Raw genomic sequence first — 25355 nt, forward strand, 5'->3', positions numbered from 1 at the left:
CCCTGCAAATGAGGACCAGAACACTGAATTTAACCCAGTAGGAACACTGGTTTGGGGGTCTCTGCGCACTCTTGACTCTTTTTCTTCAGCTAAAAGGAATTCCAGGAGGTGACTCAGGTTTTTTTCAGTATGGATTCTAGGACTTCCTGTAGCATGAAAGGGCTTAATTCAGAGGTGGAAGTGATTGTACTCCCCGGTCTGTGTCTACTCCATGGCTTTGGGAAATGAACAGCCTATTTCAAATTTGCATGATTTTCTTCAGGTGTGTGTGATTTTAATTGGCAAAATCAGTCAAATAAAATTTTTTTTTGTGGGAAATGCATAATTCTGCAACTGACTTGAAGGCATTCTGAGCTTTGCAAGGTAAGTCCACTTGAAATACTTCAGCAGCGTGTGATTTGGTGCTGTTACAATACAAAACCTTGGATGTGTTATGGCCAAGAGTATTTGTGATAAGTCTGTTGTCACATGCCTGCATTTTCTGCCACTGACTCTCAAACTTTCTGTCTTCATCTCCTCCCAATTCAGGGGACCACCGAGATCCCCAAGACCCCAAGAAGAAAAGCTAGCTCCTGTTGCCATGGGCAAATAAACATTCATGGTTCCTTGATTTGGGAAGATGTTTAAGGAAGCCTGCCTTTACTAAAAAATACAGTTTAGGTGCAAGGGATCAGATGTACTTATGCAGTTACCAAAGAGCTTCATTTGAAAACAAAAGAGTTTTGAAAATATCAACAGCTTGTCTACAGAATATCTTAATGAAGCATTTCAATTTCAAAAGGTCAACATATTTTCCCAGTGTTATCTTCCAAAACAAAATTTGCAACTCTCTTTCAAAACAGGCCTAAATGCAAAAGGCAAAAACAAAGAGAAAGGAAAGGGCAACAAAGAGGGTAAAAAACCCCAAATGCTTATTTTTAGGTAACATTATTATTTGGGCTTTTTTTCCTACTTTTTCACTTCACTATAAAACTAAAGTTTTACTTTAACCTGATTTTATTTTTTTCAACAAAAAAATTGGCCATTGATCAAAAAATCTCATGACCTTCCTATTTCTAATAAGAAGCAGTAATAACAGAGCCAAAAGATCCTTTGTATTTTATCAAATATATTGATTTGACTGGCCTCAGACATTGTGACAATCTCCTTTGCTTTTTTTGAAAAATAGCAGGGATCTTATCATAGTCAGATGAAAATGAGTGAGTCCAGGACAGCAAGTTGTTTCATGTGCTCCCTGTGGGAAGTCAAATTCCTTGGATGAGAGATGTCACTCCAGGTATTCAAATCTAACTGTCAGCCACCTCAGTTCAACTTTAAAATAAATGGTTGGAGAGTAACAAGCTTTGCGCTTGTCCAGATGTCACAGAAACAAATGTAGAAAGTAGGTCTTGCACTGGGAGAGCTCTTTGTTTAATTCTCCTAACCAAGAATTGTGGGAGGTACTAGAGGGTAGTACCTCACACAGCTGCTTGAGGGCATACTCTCTATCTTTTGCAGGTTATGGTTTAGAAATAAAAGTATGTTGGGTTTTACTCTGATTTACAGAATGACAGAAAGCAGAAATATTTTTCTCAGAATGTTCTGGTGAACCTACAGTTGCCTCACCTTTCTTTGCCTTTGTGGAAGGGATGCTATTATTTTCAGTGACCTAACTATGAATACAGGGAGGAAGGATGGAAGATTGCTACAGATTTGCAGACTGTGTGTAAGTACCTATGAGGTTAACCAGGATACTGCCAATGTTGTGGTGAGTGGAAAAGGAGGAATGAGTTAAGTGTGAAAGGTTTCCATAGTTAGCTTTCTAATATCTGCTTAGGTCTCAGTCCTTTATGACTAATTTCCTCAGCTGGTTGCAGAACTGAACTCCAAGAAATGAAGTCTCTTTTAGATATGACTGAACCCAACTGAAATGCTTTTTTGAAAGAAGCAAAACCAATAGTGATTGAGCAACAATTTGCTCTGCTTTGTGTTCTGAACATGCAGGGTTTGATTAAAATAGAAAAATTCATTTATTATCACTCTTTTTTCTTTTCTCTTAAAAAAAAAAAAGTTATTTTGAGGATACTAACCAAGAGGCCATCTGATCTGTACTGGAGCCAAATATAAATGGAACCGCTATTAGTCCTACAACAGCCCTGTTGTCATTGATGCCATCACATACACCAGTGCAGAGAAAACCCAGAAGATGCTTCACAATGCTGCATTTTATATCTGCTTTAGGCTGGAGCAAACGACCACCAAGACACAGTGAGACACTCCCAGCACTGTGCATTATGTCTGATGGTCAGCAGTACTGTCAACATCAAATCCAGAGTCAGAACCCCATTCTGTTCCCACGCAACAAACAGTACACTTCACATATAAAGTTTTAGAAAAACACCAACCCTTCCATTTGAAGGGAAGAATTGCCTCTTGAAAATGAAACCTTAGAGTTTTGCACTCTGCAGCCATGAGAATTGAATTCTGATTGTTTAGCAAGAGCTGATGTTCTCAAATACTTATATGAGTCCAGGAGCTGAAGCTTTAGGAAAAGAACCAAAAATTTGTTCTACTCATACACACAAATATGAGAGGGCTAGATCTGTGCCAGTATTCCCAGAATTTTAATAAGCTCAGACTTGGAAGAACAGTGACTTTTAATGACCATTGCTGACCTGATGACTTATTTCATGCATAGATTTCTTAAAACTGAACAGCAAACTCCATATTTTACTAAGATATTAGGAACTAACAATTTAGAGCTCATTTTGGGTTGTCTAAAAATGATTGCATTGGCAATCAGGGCTTTAAGAGGGGCTTTAAGAGAGAACAGCATAGTCAGCCATATAGCTATCACTTTTACTACAATATTGTTGCAGTTTCAACAATCATTAATCTGGCCTTTGTAGTTTAGAAAGGATGGAGGCTAATTAGCCTTTTAACTGTCTAGTAACCTAACAAAAGTTTTAAGTAAAATGTTACTGGTGCCATGATAGATGCCACAGAGTGATACATAGGATTTACCTTTCTTTTGCTCAGCATCATGTCGTTGCAACAGTTTAATTTGCTGGTTTTGTACTGAACACTGACTGAAGGCAAAAAGGTTAAAATACAAGTTTAATAGCTAACTTTTATTGCTAATGTCACAAGCAAGAAAGAGTTAATGATGCCCTAAATTGGGGATCTGAGAGCTAATGGTGACCAATGGAACTAGTTCTCAAGATCTGCAAAGCATTTGTAGAATTTTACATTTACCTCATAAAAGACACATAAGAAAATAAATAGTGTGATATTTCCAGAACAGATGTTCCTGTCTCAAAATATTCTATATAATGACACAGATCTGTATGTAAAGTAGTTTGAGTGTGTGTAATACATCCTCAGCACTCCTATTTTAAGGTTTCCTTTAGTTGAGACACAGTTGTTATTTTGTGTTGCTTTATGGGAATAAACACTGCATTCCAAAGTTTAGCAAACTAAAAAGCAAACCAAAATGAGTCCATCTACATGATGAACATGGGAAATAGAGGTATTACTAATTAAGAAAAAACAAATAGCCACATATTCATATTTAATGTTAACCAGAGCATTACTTGCATTTACTAATTTGGCTTGTGCAAGACAAAAACTATTTTCATACTCTCAAAAGTGAGACTGCACCACACCATAAGAGTAAAATGCAATTCAACCAAATGAAAGCCTTTAAAACCACCTAAAAATGAAAAGCAGAGGGAAAAAAGGACTAAAATAATCAGAAATTGCTTTCTTGCCTAAAAAGTTCTAGTATGGGAACAATTGTGGTCTTTCAATACCTGAAGGGAAAGATGGAAAGGGACTTCTTACAAGGACCTGTAGTGACAGGACAAGGGCAAATGGCTTTTGGTTAACTGTTATATGACAGTGACATGGAGTTATGGTATCTGCAGCCCAAATACAAATCCCTCAGACCTCCATTCCAGTCAATGGCCCTGGAGAACACACAGTTCCCTTCTTTTCAGTCCTTTCTTTTTGCACACAGCATTGCATCATACTAAGTTCTGGTTCTGGCATCACAACCATCCCACAATGCCTACAGGTCAAGTTCCACACAACATCAACGTTTCAGCAAGAGTCAAATAGCTTCACCACCTCCACTGTCACCTGGACTGAAGCCATGTGGTCACCTACCCTGTCTAGGAATCATCTGTCTCTTGTCTAACTGTCCTGAGGGATAATAACTTCCTGTTTCCCTCCTAACTATTGTATTGCCTCCAACAGTGAAAAATCTTAAATTGTGATGCAGGGACAAATATTTTTAAATCTCTTTCCAGCACAACATGCATTGTCCTTCCCTGTGGTGCCTCTGAAAACATGAAAAACGTTTTTCAGAAAGATATATTAGTTCTTTAGCCACTGCCAAATTCTCTATTGTGGTAAATCATCACTTTATGACATTCTTTTAAGAAGATTTTGTAACTTTTCTAGTACATTTAAGCGATAGTTTCCACATTCTGATTGTACATCCTATTCAATGAGGAGCAGCAAAGCTGGAATTTCACTGCCTGAAATGCCTTCTGAAAATCACTCACATTTCTGCCTGTCTTTCCATGAATTAAGAGAACACTGTCTTTTGATTGTACAGACAGACTGTCCTACCCACATCCAAAAGGTAATGACTTTTGCTCTAGAGTACAGAGGATGTTAGCCATTTATGCAGCCCAAACAAGGAGCTAGTTTTATGCTTATTGTCAATCCTACCCACAAGTTTAAGCTGTCCCTTAAGTGCAGATTTTTTTAATTTTTGGGCCCACTAGAATACAACCACCTTATCAGCTGCTGTAATAGCATATAACACTGGAAACAGGCTTCAAACATGTAATTCCTAATCTCTAGCATCGATTGATGAAAGTTGTCAGCAATGTGTAAAAGATCCCTGAGAGAAATGTGCACAGCTATTTAAACATATTTGGATGTTAAATATGTTGAAAGATACCCATCTGTCACTTTACCAGCTAGGAATTGCTGAACCACTACTGATTTTGGATTTTGCAAACCTCACTAAACTGGAAATATTTGGCCTGCTTCCTTCAGGCATATAAAACATCCAAACATTAGATCTTTTTCCTGGTAGACTGCAAATCATGTGTGGATACAGTGAGAACAGATTTCTGGCTTGGGAAGGCTTCTCATATCTTGCAAGCCAATACACCATGTTCTGAGACTCAGTTTTAGGAGACCAAGTGCAAAAGCCACCCTCAAGCAGATTTATCTGCCAGAAGCCAACCAACCTACCTGTAGTGGCTGTTACGCCACCATACTCTGGGGACTGGTTGTTGATGGGTGATGGGGCAGAGGGAACATCCACAGACGTGGCAGATTTAGCTGGGGAGAATGGTGCTGGGGAGGGAGTTGTAGCAGCTGGTTCACTGAGAATAATTTCTTCTTGTATTTCTGCTGCAGAATGAGAGAAAACCCATCTAAAACATAGCTAAAGGTAGTGTCAAGGAACACTGAGAAACTTAAAAAAAAAAAAAAAGCAAGCAGTTAGGTACTGTAGTGTGTATTTCAAGAAATACCGAGCTGGAACCACAAATCTTTGAAAGAAGTACTTCTATAATATTCACCATTACAACCTTCATTGTACCTCCAGAAGACCTCTTAAAGGAAAGAGCAATTTTTCCAGTTGCATAGGCAGGAAACTGGTGCATGGACAGTTTAAGTGTTATACTACTATAATGTACTATTACATTTCTAAAAGAAACAGGAGTCTCAAGAGCATTCCTGTGGCTTTGGGCCATGATCTTCTTTCTTTGTTGAATAAAAAAAGAGGATATTCTGGATAGTTTTAGCTGCTAAAGGTATGTTGAAAATATTCAAGAATAAGCAGCTTGTTTGTCAAAACCCCAAGAGGTTATGGCAGGGCAATGAATTCAAGTCTTGCACCATACAGAAGATAGTACCCTAATCACTGAAATGTTTTTCTTCCCATAAATCTACAGGGTGATAAATTAAGCCACAGCTAAAATGGAGAATGAAACTTTCAAAGATGATGGAGAGGGTTAATGTGCCAAAATTAATGGGAGATGGAAGTAAGGAAGATCACGGAGGACCTCTCATACAAGGGAGTGCCCAGAGCAGAAAAAACTAAAAGCAATCCCTGCTTGCTTCTGTTCTGGCAAGGCATTGTGGAGTGGAGCAGGACTCAAAATCCCCTTCTGTATACAGGCACTTAGAATGTAAGTGTAGCAGAAACAACAACTTTGTCATTTGTCTTTTCTCACTCCTGCTATCTCTTCCTCTTATTTGACTGTACAAATCCACTAATGTCAGTCAACTTATTAACACTGAGTCCATTGAAATTCAATGGCAGTTTAGAAAGATTAACTAAGATAAAAGGTTCAGGACAAAAATATCTTACTGAAACACCAAGTAAGTGCTTAGGAATGGGTTTTCAGATATCCAGATGACATTGTGAAGCAGGCAGTTCTCTTTCAGAATTAACCAGGGATGCCTCCCAAATAATTTATTTCACATCATGACAAAAGTGCTTTGCTCCTGGATAAGCCTCAGCAGGTTAGATAAGGACAAAGATATGTCCTAACATAAAAAGTAGAAAAAACAGTGGAATAAAACAACAAATAATGAATAAAACAACAGACTCACCTGTGCTTCCTTCTCCCTTCATTGCCCTCATTAGCTCATTCGCTTTCTCCTGACAATGGAGTGATTCTAGCAGGTACAATACGTAGTCATCAAACATCAAGTGAATAAGGTGAAAAGACCCTGGTAATAAAGTGAACAAACAAAAAAAGCCATTGACTGTCTCAATACACTCATTAAACCAATTATTACAGTACTCCACACAAACAGCCCTGAATAAGACTGCCTCCATGTACTGAAATACCTCTCTTACTCAAGGTAAGAGAGGTCGAAATAAAACCAGGGAGTAGCAAACTGTTAATTCCCAGATTTATACTGGCTTCTACAACCAGCTGTAGTTTAGGGTGCAAGAAGACTACCTAGCTGAGAGCTGCCACTCAAAGGATTCTTCTCCTAGATTAGCACTGTATTTTTTTGCTCATTGTACTACAGTAGAATTGTTTCCTACTGTCTAAAGGATGCATCATTTTCTGTCAGAAGTAGAATCTCAAACTGGCTGCCTTAGTGACACATCCTGGTATGAATTTTCTGAACTACCTGCACAGAAAGGGAATTTCTTCCCATAATTTAGAAAGCATACATATCAGAGATAGTGAAGAAATGTTTGCTCTAGATCACAAATCACAAGAAAAGATGTGTAAGAAGAGATCACAGATACATTTTGGGGGAGGAAGTAAGAGAAGCAAAACATCAGAGCTGAGATATTGTGCTGTGCCCTCCTGAAAGGACTAACTACCATCAGCAGGGGGACATTGACAAGTATCAAGGTGGAGTTTGTTCAATTTATGCAATAGACTCCATGACATTAAGTACCTGTAGTAGTTCCAGACAGCACTTTATCATACAATGGGTTTGGTTTTTTAAAGCTCTTTTGTTCATTTAGACTTGTACGGAGTATTTAACACATGTTCATTTAGTTCACTAAGTAAATCTGACAAGTAAAGTACAGTGAGGTTAAAATAATAGCCTGTCCAGTGGCTAGTTTAAATCAGAGAAAAGTCATCATCTGAGACAGAAACAAGAATCAACTACTGCCAGACAAAAATCCCGCCAGAATACCTCACGTAGAGGTATTCCTTTGGAAATTCCATTATTGCATTTGAGGAGGAATACTTTCATGGGGAAAAGATCAAACAAGTTTTAAATTAAATTGAATTTCATAATGACTGGTTTCTTCACAGGAAAGTTAGGTTTATCTTGAGATATTAGCTTTTATCACAATGAAGCACAACTAACCCTACTCCAACTAATGTATTCAAACATGCTGCTGTAGGGCAGAAGTGGTTTGAAAGACCAATACCCTTATTCAATTCTAGCTGGCAGTTCAGCTTTCAGAGTAACTCTGAGCACACTCTTTTTCTTTGTGACTCTGATGGTCTTTGTGCATGCTCCCTCCATGCCTGCATGGTTTTGTTGTCACTGATATGAGCTGGACACACACCCTGGGACATGAACATATGCCCCTGTGCTCTTGGGAAAGGCAGCACAGAAACAGGACACACCTGACTGTAACACTTCTGCCATGGAGAGGAAATCTCTGGCTGCTGGTGAACCTGAAACATCCAGTTCTTTGTTTCATGTGACTAAGCAGATCAAAATGGTAACAGGTTTCCCTAGACTTTCAAGGGTAAAAAGTAGGGATCTTCACTAAACTACTGCAGAAAACTTGTTTTTAAATATCCTTTGGGCTCCAAGTCTTGTTGAATGAAGTCCTATTTGATTTAGTGATGCAATAAAGACAGCAGACATGGCTGACATTACTGACATAGGATTTCCCCAGTTGAAACCTAGATTTTCAAGAATCTCCACAAAATGCTCACTCTTCTCTCGACTTTACAGTTTTTCAGTGCAAAGTTTCTATTGACTCTAGCGCAGTTACTACTGAGAAGTAACTTCAAGGTAAGAAAAACAGGCTAAAATGCTGGCAAACTTCATGTAGTGGTATAAAGTTCAGGGTGTTTACTATTTTCCATCAAACTCCTTTTTCACACTTTATTTAAAAAAAAGGAAAGTCGCTTGTATTTTCATAAAAATATTTGGAAGTGCAAACTCTAAACACTGTAGTGCTAGCAAGCAAACAACAAGAACCCAAGATCTGCTATTTTAAAAAATGTCTTTTTGAGGGGTCTAACGCTTTGTTTTGAAGACTTGGGGTTGGCAATAGTGAATGCAGCATTTAAAAACACTCCAGTACCCTTGTCACTCTTTTGAATTTCTCTCTTCCTCTCCTATTATTTCTCCCACTGTGTATTTTTAAGCTCTGCATAGAGTTTTTGAGCCCAGAATTTGTGTGAAAGACACCAGACAAACAAAGTTTTGGTACTGAGTGCAATGAATGCAATATTTTTATATTTTTGAGTAAGTTGAATGAAATGTAAAAGCTATAGAGGGAAACTGATATCAGGGCATGCATTTCAGCCTCACAGTGAATGGCTATTCAGCACAATGGACCATAATTTATTCTGTGTTTGCAAGCTACTGTTTCTCACATGAAACTGTTGGGTTCTTTCAAGTCTATATTTAAGTACAGAAATGGATCCAGTTGTAAGCAAATCAATAACCTCTTTAGGAAAAGGTAAGAAGTCATTCAAGGGACTGTAGTTACAACAATAAATAGCATTTGGCTCTAATTTTCAGGGGTTAACAGAAATCTTGGCAATGACCAACTAAGGCACAGTAAGTATCAGCTTCTATTAAGAGATACAGCAATTATGTGTAAGTAGCAAAACAACAGTGAAATTTCCAGATCTGGAGAAAATAATGGAGTTTCTATTACTAATTAGTTACTTTATACACTGGGTGTATTACTTAAACATCGCCACCAACTGTGCCTTTGATATGCATATGCAGAAAAGAGGAAGGGAGGGAGGGAGGCAGGCAGAAAGAGGAAAAAGAGAGAGAGCAGCTTTTCTTTTCTGCCAGAGACTGTTTCAGCCTGCCCGTGTCACCATGCTTAAAAGCTTTGCAGATCAAATCTTTGCACCAGTCATGCCAGTGCCAGGTATTACTACTTCCTTCAATCAGATTTTGGAATCATCTATTTCAAAGGTAACAATATACTGCACATAGTAAAGATCCAAACATGTCCTGTACATAGTAAAGCTCCAATCATCTAAGACATTATTTCACTTTAAAAAAAATTACACTGTGAGCATCTGAGTCTACATATTGTTTAAGGTAGAAAAAATAATTAAAAGTAAGTCCACTGAAACTGTTCCCAATGCAGTAAAAATGCAAAACTTTTTATCTAAGTTAAGAACAAAGGTATATTATATGTAAATATTTAGAACAGTAAATCAGTCTTTGTTTCTCTCCATAGAACTGACTTAATATATCAATAATTCTGAAAATCTAGAAAGAACTGTATAAATTAGGTGCAGGAAAGTTTCTGCCATCTAGCTCTGAGCTTTTTACATTCAGGGGTTATTCTTTTGGAACTTGCTCAACTCTAATTCTCAAACAATATGTCAAATGGCTTTGCAGTGAAAGAATAGCATCATTAATGTAGACTATTATAAATTTGTGTCCATAGCTAAATAAAATTTATGGCACTTGTGTAGGGATAACCGAGGCTGCTGCCTGATAGGATAAGGATAGGGTTTTGATATTCAAAACTTCAGGGCTCCTCCAGCCTCCACTAGCATTGCACCTGAATAGGTTTGTGATTTTTGCTGAAAAGTATAATCACCTTGGGGACGCTCACTATACTGATGTCCTTAACATCTGTTTGGAAAACTCTTTTACAATGGAAATGAAAGTTTCAGGTTAAAATATAAACATGTTATAATAATAAATATTACATGTATTATAAATATATAAAACATATTAAAAATAGCATATTGTATGCCACTGAGTGTATCCAAATTTATACTATTAGATGGTTCTAAAAGCATAAAGGACAAGCTCAGCCAACAGAAAACCTTGCAGTTGTTCAATGCAGTACCCATATAACACCATTCTTTATTGATCTTTCTAGAAACATATTCAGACAAAGGTGCATTTGTAAAAAGCATCCCTCATACAAAGTCTGGTCCCAAGTGACTAAATGTTCACACTCATGGCACACCAGTCGAGTCATTCTTGCTTTTAACTGATTTTAATCTGAACCTTTTGTATCCGAGGACAAAGCCCCCTTTCAAACAGGGTGGAAAAGCAACAAGATTTTTCATTTAAAAAGTAAAAATCTATTTTTTCATCCTAACTGATTTCTTAAGAAATGGAAGACACCCTCTCCAGGTTATAGAAGCACACTCACATCGCAAAGACCAGTTTCAAATGCTATGTCCTTTAAGAGGAGAGCTGGCAAAGTGTTTCAGTGGAGAGCTTTTCATCCACTTCAGCATAAAGTCATCTCTCTTGGCTCAACACGTGGCCAGAGTGGTTTGGGTAAGCAGGCTCACTTTGCACTGAAGTGCATTAGGGAATGCTCCTGTAATGGACTCCCCCAGCTGCCATGTGACTGATCCCTGCAGCTCCTAACAGCAAACAGGAGGAAGTAGCAACATTTTCATCTCCTCTGGCTGCAGCTTGCAGACAAACATCTGTCTAAGCATTTCCAAATGTCAATAGCCCCAGCCTATTTTTTAGTTGAGCACTGGACATGTGAAAACTGATTAGGTTTTCACTTAAACTGTACATTAGAAGCTGGCATAGAGATTTTTTTGACTGTGGCATGTGATTATTGCAACAAAATCCAAGTACCAAAGCTGGGTGCACTGTGCAAAGTCATGTCCCGGATCACTCGAGTGCCAAAACAGGACCACATCAGAAGAAACTGCTGAGCTACTTTCTTCAAAGAGCCTTGTCTCTTGGCAGCTACCTGCAAGAAGAGAGATGTGTCTGACATGGAGAAACTTTTATTTCTACCAGCAAAACAGCTGAATGATGCATATATTCACCTTCTCTTTATATACTGAAAAACTACTTACCATCATCTTCACATTAAAATACACACTACAAATTAGAAAAGCCGAACTCAAAATGGCCTTAAACAGAAAACGACTTTATAACCATGGACAACCTTCAGAAAGAGGAAACAATAAAGTATTATTCAAGACTGGATCTCCTTTATACATGATAAAAGGACTGCAAAAAAATTGCTCTGATCTTCATCTTAACCTATTAATAACATGTTCCTTCTCGCTTCCTAGTCAAAGAAGCAATTTATAATCAATCTTTGATCTACACTGCAAATTTATATTATTATCTAAAATGAGGTTTAATATTGAATATAAAGTTTTTTGTTCCTTCTCATTTTTATTTTTGTGAATTTGCTTAGTCATTTTACTAGGAGAGATATTTTCCAGAAAGCACACTTTAGGGATTAACTTTTCAAAAATATACTTATTATAGCCATATGTGAGTTAAAATATTAGATTCACCCAATCAGCTACTAAAATTCATTTATTACAATTCATGTCAAGTTCTTAATTAAAATTAACAGCTCTGGCCTGAATTTCAAGTTGCATTCCACTGACTAGAAGAGAAGTTCCCCAAAACAATTAAAGTATTTCAAGTAATCTGCATAATTATTTGTTTCCTATATGGCTATTTTGCAGAAGAGAGAGAGAGAGGCAGCATATTTTGATTTGTTCTGGTTTTACTTCAGAGCCCTAACAACTGGAATGAAGAGTTGAAATTCTAACAGAACATCCTAATACATAGAAGTAACAGAAGGTAAAATAGTCAGTTATACATTTTCATACTCTATGTAAAATTATGGTAATGCTGGATCATTTTCAAAAATATACCATAATATACCATATAACCATAATAACATATGGTTTTAAAGCTTTGTTAGCAGGTTTCTGCATGTACTTTAATGAAAATAAAATACAACTCTTTGGTATTCCATATCAGCTCAAAAGGAACATAAATGTGTCCTTGACTGAATGGTAATGTAGACTTTCATTCTCACATTTGATTGTATATAGATGAATTAGCTAGCTTAAATATCCTGTTCATTAAAATCTTAAAAGGCCAGGTTATGTTTTTCTTTGCACTATACCACTAGGATGACTCTGACTCTGAATTAATCTCAACATATCCCTGGAAATATTGATTTGATTGGAAACCTCAACCCTGTTCATTTTTGAATACCATCTTTTGGAATAAAATAAACAAGGGCAGAATAAAGCAAAATCCTGAATGTGAGCAATTCTCCATGAAAACCGGTGAGATTTTGCCCAATACTGCTTTAGTCCTGCTCATTACCAAGTCCTTTTTTTTTTTTTGGTTATTAATTTTACTTTTTCTAAAAATGTATTACCTGAATAGAGATCATAATGCACATCAGTGACTCACTCCTCCTTACCAACCTTTACAACACATCTATCCACCATGGAATCCAGCCACTCGATGTATGACTCAATGGGGGACTGCTCCTCCAAAAGGTGATCAAACTCCTGATACACTGCCACACAAAACAAAACAAAAAAGCCCACCTTAGAACTCAGATTCTGTTTCAAACAAAAGAAAAACAAATCACAAAAGGCTGCCAAAAGAATCACAAGTTTACTGTGTTTTTTTAATAATAGATTACTTAACTGAAACAAATGCATCTTTCCCGCTACTGACCCAAAAATTTGCTGGGTCTCTTACTTTGTTTCTACTGAAAGTGATGCAGTCATTGAAAGTTTTTTTTTAAATGCAAGCCAATTAGAACCTATTTTTTAAAATTAGTGGCTTTTATTTAAGTTGTCTGGTGTGCCCAGAAGTGAAATGTTTATGGTGTTCTCTATGACGAGTGAGAAACTAGGCCTTGACCGCAGTGATGAAAAAATGCCATGCATGAAATTGATTTAGAAATGCATAAAGAATCTTCTAGGCACCAAGTGAATGAGTATTGTTGATAGGGCGCTCATCTGTATAATGCTTTAGTTGCAAAAACATGATTTAACTGCTGCAAATCATCTATTTGCAATGCCAGACACACACACAATGTCCATAAACTTCTTCAAAACAAATTGCTATCAGTGCAGAAATGCTCTACTTATTATGAAGAAGAGTTGCAAAAGGCAACCTGTATACTTTTTGATCTTTTCCAAGTACACATATTACTATTTCAATACAAAAAGTTAAAAAGTCATTCAACTGCAGTTCTTAAAACTTCAAGTCTCATTTACATATGAGAACCAATGGCTGGAAGACAAAGAACCGTGTGCTTTGACACCTTAACAAACTAATTCTTCAACTCAGCTACGATAAAAGGCCCAGTAGGTCAAGATGAAAGATACTTTCTACCTGCTGTATTACAGGATGACTTCAGTGCACTAAGCAATTCCATTTACAACTAATTATAAATAACAGGAGGAAGGAATTTCTCTCCAAAGGAAAGATAGTGAAGGGGGTGGAGGAGGCAAAGCGTAGAGATGATAGCTAAGGAAATGAGCCAGCGAGGCTATCCAAAATAATGCCAAGAACACCTCCCTGATTCTGTTGGATCAGGAGGATGAGCAGGAATGCATTTGTTAAACACCTGACTACAACTTTGTTTAACTGAGACTTGGAAAGGCTGAGTTACCAGTAACATTAGTTGAGGAAGAAGGGAAATGATGTTTGTGCCACCCTTTTCTTCTTTCATTCTTCTATTGAATGGGCAACCTCCCTTTATTCAGAACAGGATCACAGAGAAATCTAAATGTTGTCTCCTTACCTGAGTATTTGGCTGGACAAAAACTGCCTTATACAACAGATGAAGTAATTCATATGCTGTGCAAAGAGGGGAGCAAGAGCAGAAAAACAAATCAGTTGCCTGCTTTGCTGCTGGAGCAATGCAACTGTGTACAAAAATCTATTTGAGAAAATTAGATGTTTAGCCTTTAGTGATTGTTAAAAATACCTCAACAGGATCTAAGAATGAGGGAATAAAGCAGAAATCATGTCAGAGTTAGGTAGTCCAGCAGAACAGGGAAGAGGTTCTCTTATACCCAGTGATTTTTCTCTGTTTCTCCATCAGTTTGTTTATAGGCTTATAAACCTGGGGTTTTTTTCTCTTGTTATAGTAGCTGAAATTGTACTTCCTTGATTATTAGTAACAAGAGTATGAAAATAGGCCTTAAATTGCTGCCATATAAGTCATACAAGGCATAGTGAAAAAAATCTTTGGTCAAGTAGAATAAACAACAAACATGGGGGAAAAAAATCTAAGTTCTGGAATATTCTCAGATATGTATCTGAACACCTCATTGGCATCCCATCTTATGAGATATTAGCTTACCATTTCTGAATAACGTCTTATTGGACTATATAGGCCTAGAAAAACTTGCACAAATCCAACAACATTGAGGAAAATTCTGTTTGGCTTTATTACACTAATACCACATATGCAAGAAGATACCTTAAACATTAAGGATGTTCTGAATGGCAGCAAAAAATGTTGCTGCTACTAGGGAGTATAACTTTGAAAACTTTTTTTTGCCAGTGGTAGGATGCTGGATAGATCTTGAAAACTTAACAGATGACAGAAGGATTTACTCAGCTTCTGGACTTCAGTCTCACTTCCTGCTACCTCCTTTGCTGCCATGTCGAGCTCCTATCTCCTCAAAAGGGAAGAGGGCTATGAAATGAATCAAGGGTTAAGAGAGAGAGGAAAGAATACCAAGAACCTCTCCCAGAAAACAGAGCTAGCAGAGAATGCAAGGCCCATCCCTGAACAAAGGAGAAGAATTCAAGTGTTAACACACTGTGATGACTGCCAAAGTCAACCTCATAGGGTCCAGGGTACATGTGAAGGTGTCACCCCTTGTCTTCCTAGCTACTCCCTGAAAGAGTTACCTCACTACCAAACCTACCCTTGCTGGGCTCCCGCAAGTGGTTGCCTGGATTGTGCCCTGTTCAGGCAGATTCTGGGTAAAAGATGACTGGTCCTCCTCAGGAGAGAGATGGCAATACAACAGGTGGGTTCACAGGAAGTGAGGTTATGTGAAGGATGTTAAAGACAAAGCTCTGTTGCCTCAAAATAACAAAACTCAGTGTGCTTCGGGTTACACCTGATCTTATAACTATGTAACACTTGCTGCAGGATGAAAGGAATATCTTGTATTTGCAAAAGGCCTTTAATTGTAAAACCAATTTGCCAATATCTCCAAAGTCATTTTCAAGTCCATACCCTTCACTATATTAGACAGAAGCTAAATTATCCAATGAGCTTATCTGATATGGGACTTCTATTTAGTCATAACAGTTCAGGGCAAAAGCATATCCCACCAAATGCTCTTGATTATGAAAACGTTGTGTAAAAAGGAGCTTTTTATAAACAAGTTTACAAGGGACTCAAATACACAGACACTTAAGTGTTAAAGTCATTCAAAAGACAATTCTCCTGCAATTCTACAGCAGGAAAGATTGGATTCACACCTTCAATGGTTAACTCATAGATTTAGTGAAGCTTTCCATGAAGCTCAGCTTCATGGAAAAAATCCTCCTGAATTTGGGTGCTAGTTTTGTGCCATTGTCTGTTCTGGGTACTAGAAAGGAATGCATCAAGGAACGGTGCCCAGATCTTTGCCCCAAAACATAAGAGATTTGCCTCACATTTTGGTAAATGCCTCTATATTTATCTTAAGCCTCCAAGCAAACCAATGGCTGAAAATCCTACTTTATCTGAGCTTTGCAGCAGGAAGCCAAGTTCACCTGGCTTTAATTGAAGATTCTGCTCTTACATTGTATGATGAGCTTTCTGTGTTCCTCCCGTGAGTCCTCCATAGTATAGAGGGTTTGTTTGGTAATGCTATTCAGATCCACATTCCTCCAGTCCTCCAGCATTTGAAATGTGATGTCTGCACTGTGGATCACTGTTCTTGATGCCTGTAATCCAATCCAATCTATTCATTAGTTCATGCTTTATTAGGTTAAAAAATAGACTTTATCCCCTTTTATGCTTCCTTAGCTGGGCTCACTAAGTTGATTCTCCTCATGGACCCCCACCCACCAAATTGATGTCTTATGGATATTACAGGGCCCTCTAACAAGAGAACTCTTCAGTCATTTTGCCTGCTTTAATCAACTGCAAGTATTTTGACTGCATCTACCACAAACTCTAATGAGCAACACTAATCTGATGCTGCCATTGCTAGACCCCTCAATCTCTAACAGCTCTGCTGGTTTTCATTTCAAGCTTCAGAACAAAAAAAATCAAATCAATACCAAACAAACCCCATTCAGGTTTGCACCCTCCCCTCTCCCAGTCTGTGAAGACTCTCATTCTTCCCTCAGCCACATTAAAAGGTTATGAGATCTCCTCATCAGGTCCGTGTTTGGCTGGTTGAGACAGGGACCTGCTGCTTGTAATGAGGAGGATGGACAGAGTAAAGGAAGTGACACAAGGCCATGGTCATATACACAGATCTCTGCAAGTTAAGCAGAGATGCAAGGTTATCAGCTTCCCCAAGGGAGTGATGCACTTGAAGAGTTCTTCACTTAAGAGATTTGATCCCAGGTTTTATGCAGAAGGTTGTGGTTTCTTTATCTTGATTTCCTCTGAATGGCTATGGACCTCCAGGGTGCAGTGATGATCTATGGTATTTGGGGAAAGGTAGCTCAAGTATCTCTGTCTCCACCACTAAAATAATGGCAGAAGAAACCTCCAAAAATTCCTTGCAGGAGTCTTTTTTATTTCCCTAGAACTTCTTTTTGTGGGCTTCACCCCTCACAGGGTTAACCTGGGGTTTTGGATACACCTTCCAAAAGTGGAGCTTTTAGGGGACAGGGGAAAAAATGTATCCCCTTCAATAAATGCATGAAACATTAATTAATTCAATGCAGTCTCTCCCTTTTTATACTACACAGAATTTGGCTTTGTGACTTTTTACAGTTTATTCTGACGTAAACTGGGGAGAACCAAACACTTTGGAGCAGCTTCTATATTCACTTGCTGTGGTTACAAGAACAAGTCTATTTAAAACCCAGTTAAGCTGTTTCCCCTTTTACTAATTTGCATTTCATTTATGACATACAATTAGACTTGGAATGTATTGTTGGGCATGTAGAAATTTTTCTTGCTTTGTAACTGGCCTAATACAAGCAGCTCTGAAATCAATGGAATGTCTCTCATTTATTTCCTGGAAATGAACCATCTCTTCAAATCAAATAATAATTTTGTTTCATGAAAGTACCCTGCTGAATTTAGTGATCAGGGGTTGCCAGTTGTCTAGAAAAGCTGGAGACGAACTGCTAATGTGATCTCCTCCTCTGAATAAAGTCCAACCTGTCAACTCATAAAATTATTTGAAAAGTCAGTAAAAAGGGCATTCATCAAACCTGGGTAATTGAAATACTTACTTGGCAGAGATGATTTAGTGATGTCTGTCGCCGTAGTATTTGTGAGAATCTTCTGGACACTGCAGGAAAGAAGAGACACTTATTTACATACTGTGCTAAATAAGGATAATTACTTCAGAAAGTATTAAATTATACAAGAACAACAACAAAAAAAATATACATCCAGTTTTCTATACAAAATTGTGGCTACATGAAATGCACTCAGCTAGCCCGGCTTTAACTTAATTTAAACCTTGACCTAAACCCTTAAATCTGGATGCTCAATCAATTTTACTGGGGCATATTACAAGCAATTATTTATAGATGCTGTGAATAATGACATGACAAGAGAAACAGAGGACCATGGAAAAGTTTTGCTTGTTCAGCATAGCAAATTTTCTCTTGCTACACAAAGGAGCTAGAGAACAGAAAGAACTATTTAACAGAAAGAAAATTGTTGGTGCAAGAATAAGTGCACATAAAATAACAATAGCTACGCTATATGTGGAAATGAGAAAAGGTTGCTAAATCTTCATGCAATTAAGTTTTGGAGGAGTCTTTTGACTGGACTGGTAGGGGCTAAACTCTGATCCAGTTTCAGGTCGAATTTGATCAAAGTTTCTGAAAACAATTTGCATGACATACTAATACATTATGGGCTGAAATGGTCCAGGAGGTACTTGTCCTCTTTCCCAGTTTAGCTCGTTGTTTGCAAGTGGTATGGACCTTGTATTAAGATATTTCCTATTCTTGGAAAATAAGCTTTTAAAATGTTATAGTGTGCATTTCTTTGTCTGAAATCAGTGTCTTTGGAAGTGCAAAAATGACCAAAGCTTGCAGTTCTTTGTGTCAGTACCTCCACTGGCTGTGTACCTTATCACAAATTCTGATGAGGAGGAAACAGTTGCAGAAGCAACAAAGTCTCATGCAAAAGGCAGGGTGCACATAAGTATAAGTATTTTTCTTATATCAAAAGGACTATATTTGCAGATCTATCCAAAGAGATGTTATATGTGGTCACAGAGTAAGCTTTCCCTCCATTCTATGCATAAAGGCAGTTAAAAATGTGGATTGAGAATGATTAGAGAGTGCACTGTCCATCCCTTTCTGTCTGCCTGTAAGACTGGCAAAGATTTTGCTGTTGAAGATTCTTGATATTTTTGAACTGAAAAAAGATGTAAAGCATATCTGCAGTTCAGACTTCGTTTAATTTTTAAAACAAATTAGTAAACAGTTCAAAACACCCTGAAATTAGTTGTTCCAACTTCCATCCTGACTGTTCTCAGTAACATATTCACCTAATTTTCCACGCTGATCAAAATAGTTAATCCTTCTCCTAAATTAGTTTTTTTTTTTTTCCCCTTTAACTTTGTGGTGTGGAATTTAGTGCTCATGAAAGGCAAAGAATTGAGAGCTGTGAAATAAAGCAGGCTTTATCAATAGGTGATGTGCACTGCAGGCATCTACAAAGCACGTTTGAAAAGGACTAGTGCCCTTTCCTGTGGTGACAGGGTAATTTGATCTCCTTCATTTCTAACTCTGGCACTTTTTTGAGCAAGGGCCTCAAGCTGTATTCAAATTCTGCTAGCCTAAGGGTTTGTTTAATAATTTTCTTTGCCTAATATCATCCTTAATGTTTGCTTACTATCAACAAAATTAATTTCTTATCAGAATCCACAAGAAAGGAAAAGAATTTCTCATTTTGAGTGGTGCCTCATTTCACTAAATGAGATTGGTTCTCATTAACAAGTGGAGATTCTAAGTGAATGCAAGATTTATAATGATGACAGGTTTTAATTCCTAAAAGAACACTAGTCTCACTTCCAATTAATTTGTGATCAATAAACATTATCCTTCCCAGATTAACAGGAGAGAGATTGAGTAATACATACACTCAAATTTGATATTTCGTAGGTTTTCTGGTAAATCATGGAGAGCTACCTTCAGCCACTCATCCAGTTGCTTTGCAAACTTTCGGATCACCTGCGTCAAACTGAAAAAAGAAATCACAACATCACACCGTGTTTACTCTGTGCATTGCACTATAAAAGCTGTGATCGTGGGAAGACCATGAGTCATTTATTTACAACTCATTATTATGCAGAGTTGCTAATATATTTTGGTTTGTAGGCATGAAGAAAAATTTCTGAAACTTCTGACAACTTTTGCAAGAAAGGCAAAATTTATCACCATGGTCAAAACCTCCCATCTCTGTTCAGAAATTGCTTTGATACTTACAAACAGTATTTTTATTTTAAATAAAATCATTCCCTGCCACTCTCCACAAATATGAATTCACAACTGTTTAAAGAAGACAATAAATCAAAGCTTAGATTTCAGCTCAGTTATGCCCACATCTCTACACATGTACAAGGGGATATTCAAGTGGAGCAACAAGCAATTCTGCTGCAGGCCAGAGCCAGTTAGTGAGAGATGATGGTGGTGGGGAGGAATTTTCAGGCCAAGCCCACACAAGGGGGGGAACTGGAGGTAGAGCAGGACCTGCCTGCTTAGCCCTTCACAGGACTGGAACTTTCCCAGACAAGTGAAATGTCTCTCTTCTTTCTTGCTACCATTTCTTGATGGTTCCATCATTTCCTATTAAACTTGGTAGGCAGCTCATTCTGCCCTTCTCATTGGAATCCTCAGTAAAAAATGACAGTTCCCAGGAACAGTTGCAGAGTGTTGTGCAGAGGATCCTAAGAGTTGGCTCTGACAGACAAAGCTGCATTGCCTGTAGCAATGTTAGAAATGCACAAATGAGAGAGAAAAGATACAAGGAACTTTGCCCTTTCAACCAAGAAGCTTTTTCTGTTTGTACTCCTAGCACACCGCATGGACAGCAAGATAGTAAAATAAACATGGCCATCAGCCTGCTTTGCTCCACAGAAACACCCAAAGAGAACAGGGGATGGATGACAACTGCTGGGCTCACTAAAAAGTGCCTTTTCTGGATAGACAGAATGTGTTCCCAGGAAGTATCTCAGAGGATTCTGGTTGAGTCAGCAAGATTTCCTTCAGGAGCTTCCATTGCAATGAGACCCTTCTTCACCCCCTCCAGTGCAGGCTATGGCTTAATAGCCACAATCTGGCCCTTTATATGCATTACAAAAGTCTATATTCACACTCAAGTCTCTCCTTATTTGCTATGAAAGAACTAAGCAGCTTGAGAAAAGGACTGCTGTTCTGTTTAATCCTTCCAATGAAATAGATTTGGGGGGGTGAGGGGCAAAGCCTGTAAAAATGTACATGTCTTATCAAGAACAGCCTATGCTTATAGCAGATGTCTTGTGTAAAATACTTTCACTTTAGCAGTCATGAAATGCACATAGAAGAGCAGAACAACATTGTGAAAACATTTTCCTTGATTAGAGAAACTTTAAAATCTTAAGGGCTAAACACACAGTACCAATTAAAAAACTCCTCAAGCAATATTCTTAAATTACTCCATGTCAAGAACACATCAGTCAAATAATATTAAAGGTGTACAAGACTATTTAGAAAAAGATGGCTTCCTGATGAGCACACAAGTAAAACCAGAGGGGGAAACATGTTGACTACACTCAGTGATTACACTTTTGCTGTGGATTGCTCTTTCCTGCTTTACCTCTATGAACAAGAATTCTTGGACTCACATGAACTTCAGGTAGGAGGAGACCAGCTGAAATCTACTACATGGATTGGAATAGTCAATTCGGTTTGGGTTTAGCTGAACATTAAGAAACCAAAAAGTAGGTGGTATCCTTCATTACATAAAAACCCTCAACCCTCCAAGTCTTTCATAATACAAGTCTTGTTAAAATCTGAACATCCTTTCAGGAACATGTAAGCTCATGAACTCCTTTCAAATGACACTGTGATTTAAAGTCAGAAAACGGATGGCAGCAAGCAGCTCTCTGAGAATTGGTGTCATTCTTGAAGAAAAGGAATGTAACAAAGACAGCTGAGTTAGAGGGGGTCAATTACCTGTCAGGTAAGGCTTGCAGTACTGTTGGCATCAAAACTCCAGAAATTGCCTTGTACAGAATTGAGTCACAAACTCCCACTATATTGACTACAGTTGAAGAACCCAGTACAGGCAGCATATGAGGAGGCATCCCTTGCCAAAAGTGCAGAAGAAAACTTTGAACCTGCAATCACGAGAAGAAGCAGGAATGGTAAAATTAAAATAATCAAAGTCCACAAATACCATTCTCTTTAAATGATCATGCTTACACAGCTTTTGTTTTAGAGGTGGGCTAAGGGGGTGCAACACAGACAAGGCATGTTCCTTAACTACACAGGCTTGTACTGTAACGCAGCACAAAATGGGACAATCAACCAAAAGGTGCGGAGGCACTCAGTGCTGGTGACAGGGAGTCTTTGTGTCACTGCAGTAGAGACACCCATGGAAATCACTGGATTTTTAGCTTCCATCAGTGGCTGATGAGTTTAGCTCTTTGGCTTCCACATGTCAAGCCTTTTTCTCTGTCTTTGCACTCTGTCCCTGTGTACAAAGGAATGCAATCTAGGCCTTGGTGGAGGGAGGGAGGGAGGGAGGGAGAAGAGGATAACAAATGGCTTACAAGGGTCAATATACCATTTTCTGACTTTGCTTTGGAAAGAAACACTACACTTTTTGGATTTTATCTTTCCTCCACTATGAAGGAAAGTGGAGAAAAAGTGGCAAAATGCAAAAAAAAAACCCCAAAATAGGGGAGAGATTTCAGACACAGCAAAATATACCTCTGAAAATTTGAATGTAGGCTATAAAGGTGTTATTCAGAGAATGATATGATCAGTTCCATAGGGGTCAGAACACCAGCACTCACGAATTATAACTTTCTGCACACACGCTGTAGTGAAGTAAGCAACCACACCATGTGTAGCAAAGAGTATTTGCCATTTATATATTGTTGCTGCTCAGCCCCTTCCCTACCAGAGATCGTGATAAAACTAATAAAATACAGCATCTTGCTATTAAGAAACTATTCTGAGACTCATCCACCTAAATGTCTGGAATGTGTCAAGTATTTTTCTCACATGGAAAATTCTAGACTTAGTACAGTGGTGCAAAACTAGATTTAAACCAAAAGAATGTGAGAATTAAAGAAGAAAAGCAAGGAATTTTCTCTCATTGTTCAGAAGAGAGAGTTGAAAGACCCATTTTTTTTTTTTCTCCAGGATCTGAATATCATATTTTAATCAGGTCCTCAGTATCTCTATGGCCAGATTTGTTATCCTAGATAAGAAGCCGTATTCTCATGTAATATAAACCTGCTTGCATTCCAGTAACATTTTATTTTTCAGCTCTAATTATAGAGCTGTCTGTGTGCACTGCTAGCAATCCCTCAAATTCAGTGAGGTATCAACAGGTACACGCCTGAAACATCTCTAAGAGACGGTGTTCACTGATGAGCAGTGTGTATACTCCTAGTTGCACTGCAGTACAACAGAGCAACTGGAGACTTCAGCTACGGCTCTCTGGGATATCTGGGAGGCTGTAATCTCCCCACAGCTCTGCATTGCTGTTAACAGACCAGCAGAGCCCACTGTTGTTGCTGTGACACCTGCCCTGGCACTGCTGAGCACAGAGAGGAATTCCTTCAGACAGCTCAGTCCCAACAAAAGCTTCGAAAAGTTGTGGTGGACACACTTCTTGAGTTGTAAGAACTGGATTGTCCAACATCTTGTAAGGGGATATTATCTACCTTAATCCTGCTGGAGAACAGGGGGCAAAAACATTCTCATTGCCTTTGTTCCTCCAACTCACCCAGTGAGATTTAGTCCTATCAGTCACATGTTAGATACTCAAGTACAGCCATTTTCCTTGCTCCTGAAAAGCACTGAGCACCACAAACCCCTAAGTCTGTAATATAACATACAAAATGAGGTTTCAAATCCATTGATACCTTATGGATCATTAAACTGCAACTGCAGTTTCTAACCATACCTCATCAAAGTTTGCTCTTATTACAGTGTCTAGTATCCTCTGACAGTGAGTCCTATACATCATAATAAAGGTAGAAACCTGAAAAAGAATGAAGGAGAATGAAGGAGACACACAAAAAATCATTCTGCTTTAAGAAATCCTCTTTTAAAATACCAGAACACAGAGCACAGAAAAAGCAAGTTTTTTTCCTTATCTTATCGATGTGCAACTGCAAAAATAATGAAATCAGTTAAATTGTATTTAGATTAGCTGTAAGATGAGTTTTCTTCTCAAAAGTAAATTCTCCCTTTGAATTCGTGGATTTTTCTGTCAATAGGATTCTTCAAATGTAAGAGGAGCAAAAAGCCTCAGTGAGATCAAAGACGAGAATGTGGCCCTAATTAGGACATAAAGATCTAAAAAACCCTTTTCTTTTGTCCACTTCACATTGATACTACACATGTGAATAGAACCAGAAACATAGTAAGCTCAGCCAAGAGGAGCCAGAACATTTTTGTCATATGTGCAAATAGGATTCTCTGAATTTCTACTCTAGAAGGAGAAATTCACTAAGTCCCTCTCTACTCAAGAAAGCATTAGAACTGTTTGTCAGTTTGCCATCAAGTGTGTTCACAGATTAGAGGGCTGCCCTCAATATTTTAAAAGTTGCCCTCAAACATCATATAATTTTAAAAGTTGCCCTGCTGTATGTAATGTAACTTTTTAAAAAACGTACATGGGTGTTAAAAATATTGTACAGCTGATAGTGTTAGCTCCCCTTTTTAAGGGAAGATATTTCTTTCTATTAAATTAAGTACTTCAGCCTCCCATAAATCAAATCAAGGCATTATTAAACTTACTCCTGTTTTAAGTCTTTATATATTAGACAAAGCTTTCATCCAGAGCAGGGGGAAAAAAGAAACCAAGACAAGCTGAGAAAAGATTTCCAAAGTGTTACCTTCTCCTCCGGCAGACTGGCTGGCAGATTTAGATCTTTGACATTTGGAAACTCGGGCAGCAATGTTCCCAGTTTGGATCGTGGTGAATACGCTACTGTCTGTTTGGTTACTTCTTTTTTTCCCGTCTCGTTGACCCAGGCTGCTCCTTTTTTAGAATACATCACATCATAATACTGGGAGTTTTCTTTCACTGCAATCCCATAATAATGGTACCTGATACATAGAAATGCATATTTTATAAAGCAGATTGTCTGAAAATTAAAGAAAAATATATAGAGGCAAGGGAAACTGATAATGCAAATGATTTCTACAGCAAAAAAGACCGAGCAATAGTTTATACATTATTAACAAGCATTGATTCAGCAGCAGAACACTGTGGTAATATACTGACCTTCCAATTTCCATTCTTTATGGTAAAAATAAGATGACTCTGTTATAGGGCAGGAAAATTATGTACTTCCACTTTTTTAACTTCTTAGTAAAAAAAAAAAAGGATCCTAATGCTACTTGTTGGCAGAGCTCTGCTGTGCAGCTGCTCCATTAGTAGAGCAATAAGCAGAGCTACAGACCCTGTGAACCAGCCCTTCTGTTGTTATTTCAGCTCCCTG

General features: G+C 38.0%; 1 protein-coding gene across 2 annotated transcripts in view; it reads right to left on the reverse strand.

The window, feature by feature from the left end:
• Positions 1–25355, reverse strand: part of RFX4 (regulatory factor X4) — an 87670-nt gene that overhangs the window by 13680 nt on the left and 48635 nt on the right. Inside the window, exons 6-15 of one of the 2 annotated variants that reach the window (XM_036401428.2) lie at positions 24747–24960; positions 23810–23887; positions 21844–22007; positions 19770–19870; positions 17899–17957; positions 16281–16425; positions 12936–13030; positions 11320–11437; positions 6622–6741; positions 5251–5409 (exon numbers count right to left, since the gene is read on the reverse strand). In XM_036401428.2, coding sequence (XP_036257321.1) covers positions 5251–5409; positions 6622–6741; positions 11320–11437; positions 12936–13030; positions 16281–16425; positions 17899–17957; positions 19770–19870; positions 21844–22007; positions 23810–23887; positions 24747–24960 — 1253 coding nt within the window. Of the gene's footprint in view, positions 1–5250; positions 5413–6621; positions 6742–11319; positions 11438–12935; positions 13031–16280; positions 16426–17898; positions 17958–19769; positions 19871–21843; positions 22008–23809; positions 23888–24746; positions 24961–25355 lie in introns of both variants that reach the window. The other variant, XM_036401426.2, reaches the window with a different exon arrangement.

The sequence above is a fragment of the Molothrus ater genome, chromosome 5 (assembly GCF_012460135.2).
Source record: "Molothrus ater isolate BHLD 08-10-18 breed brown headed cowbird chromosome 5, BPBGC_Mater_1.1, whole genome shotgun sequence".
In the NCBI taxonomy this organism is placed as follows: Eukaryota; Metazoa; Chordata; class Aves; order Passeriformes; family Icteridae; genus Molothrus; species Molothrus ater.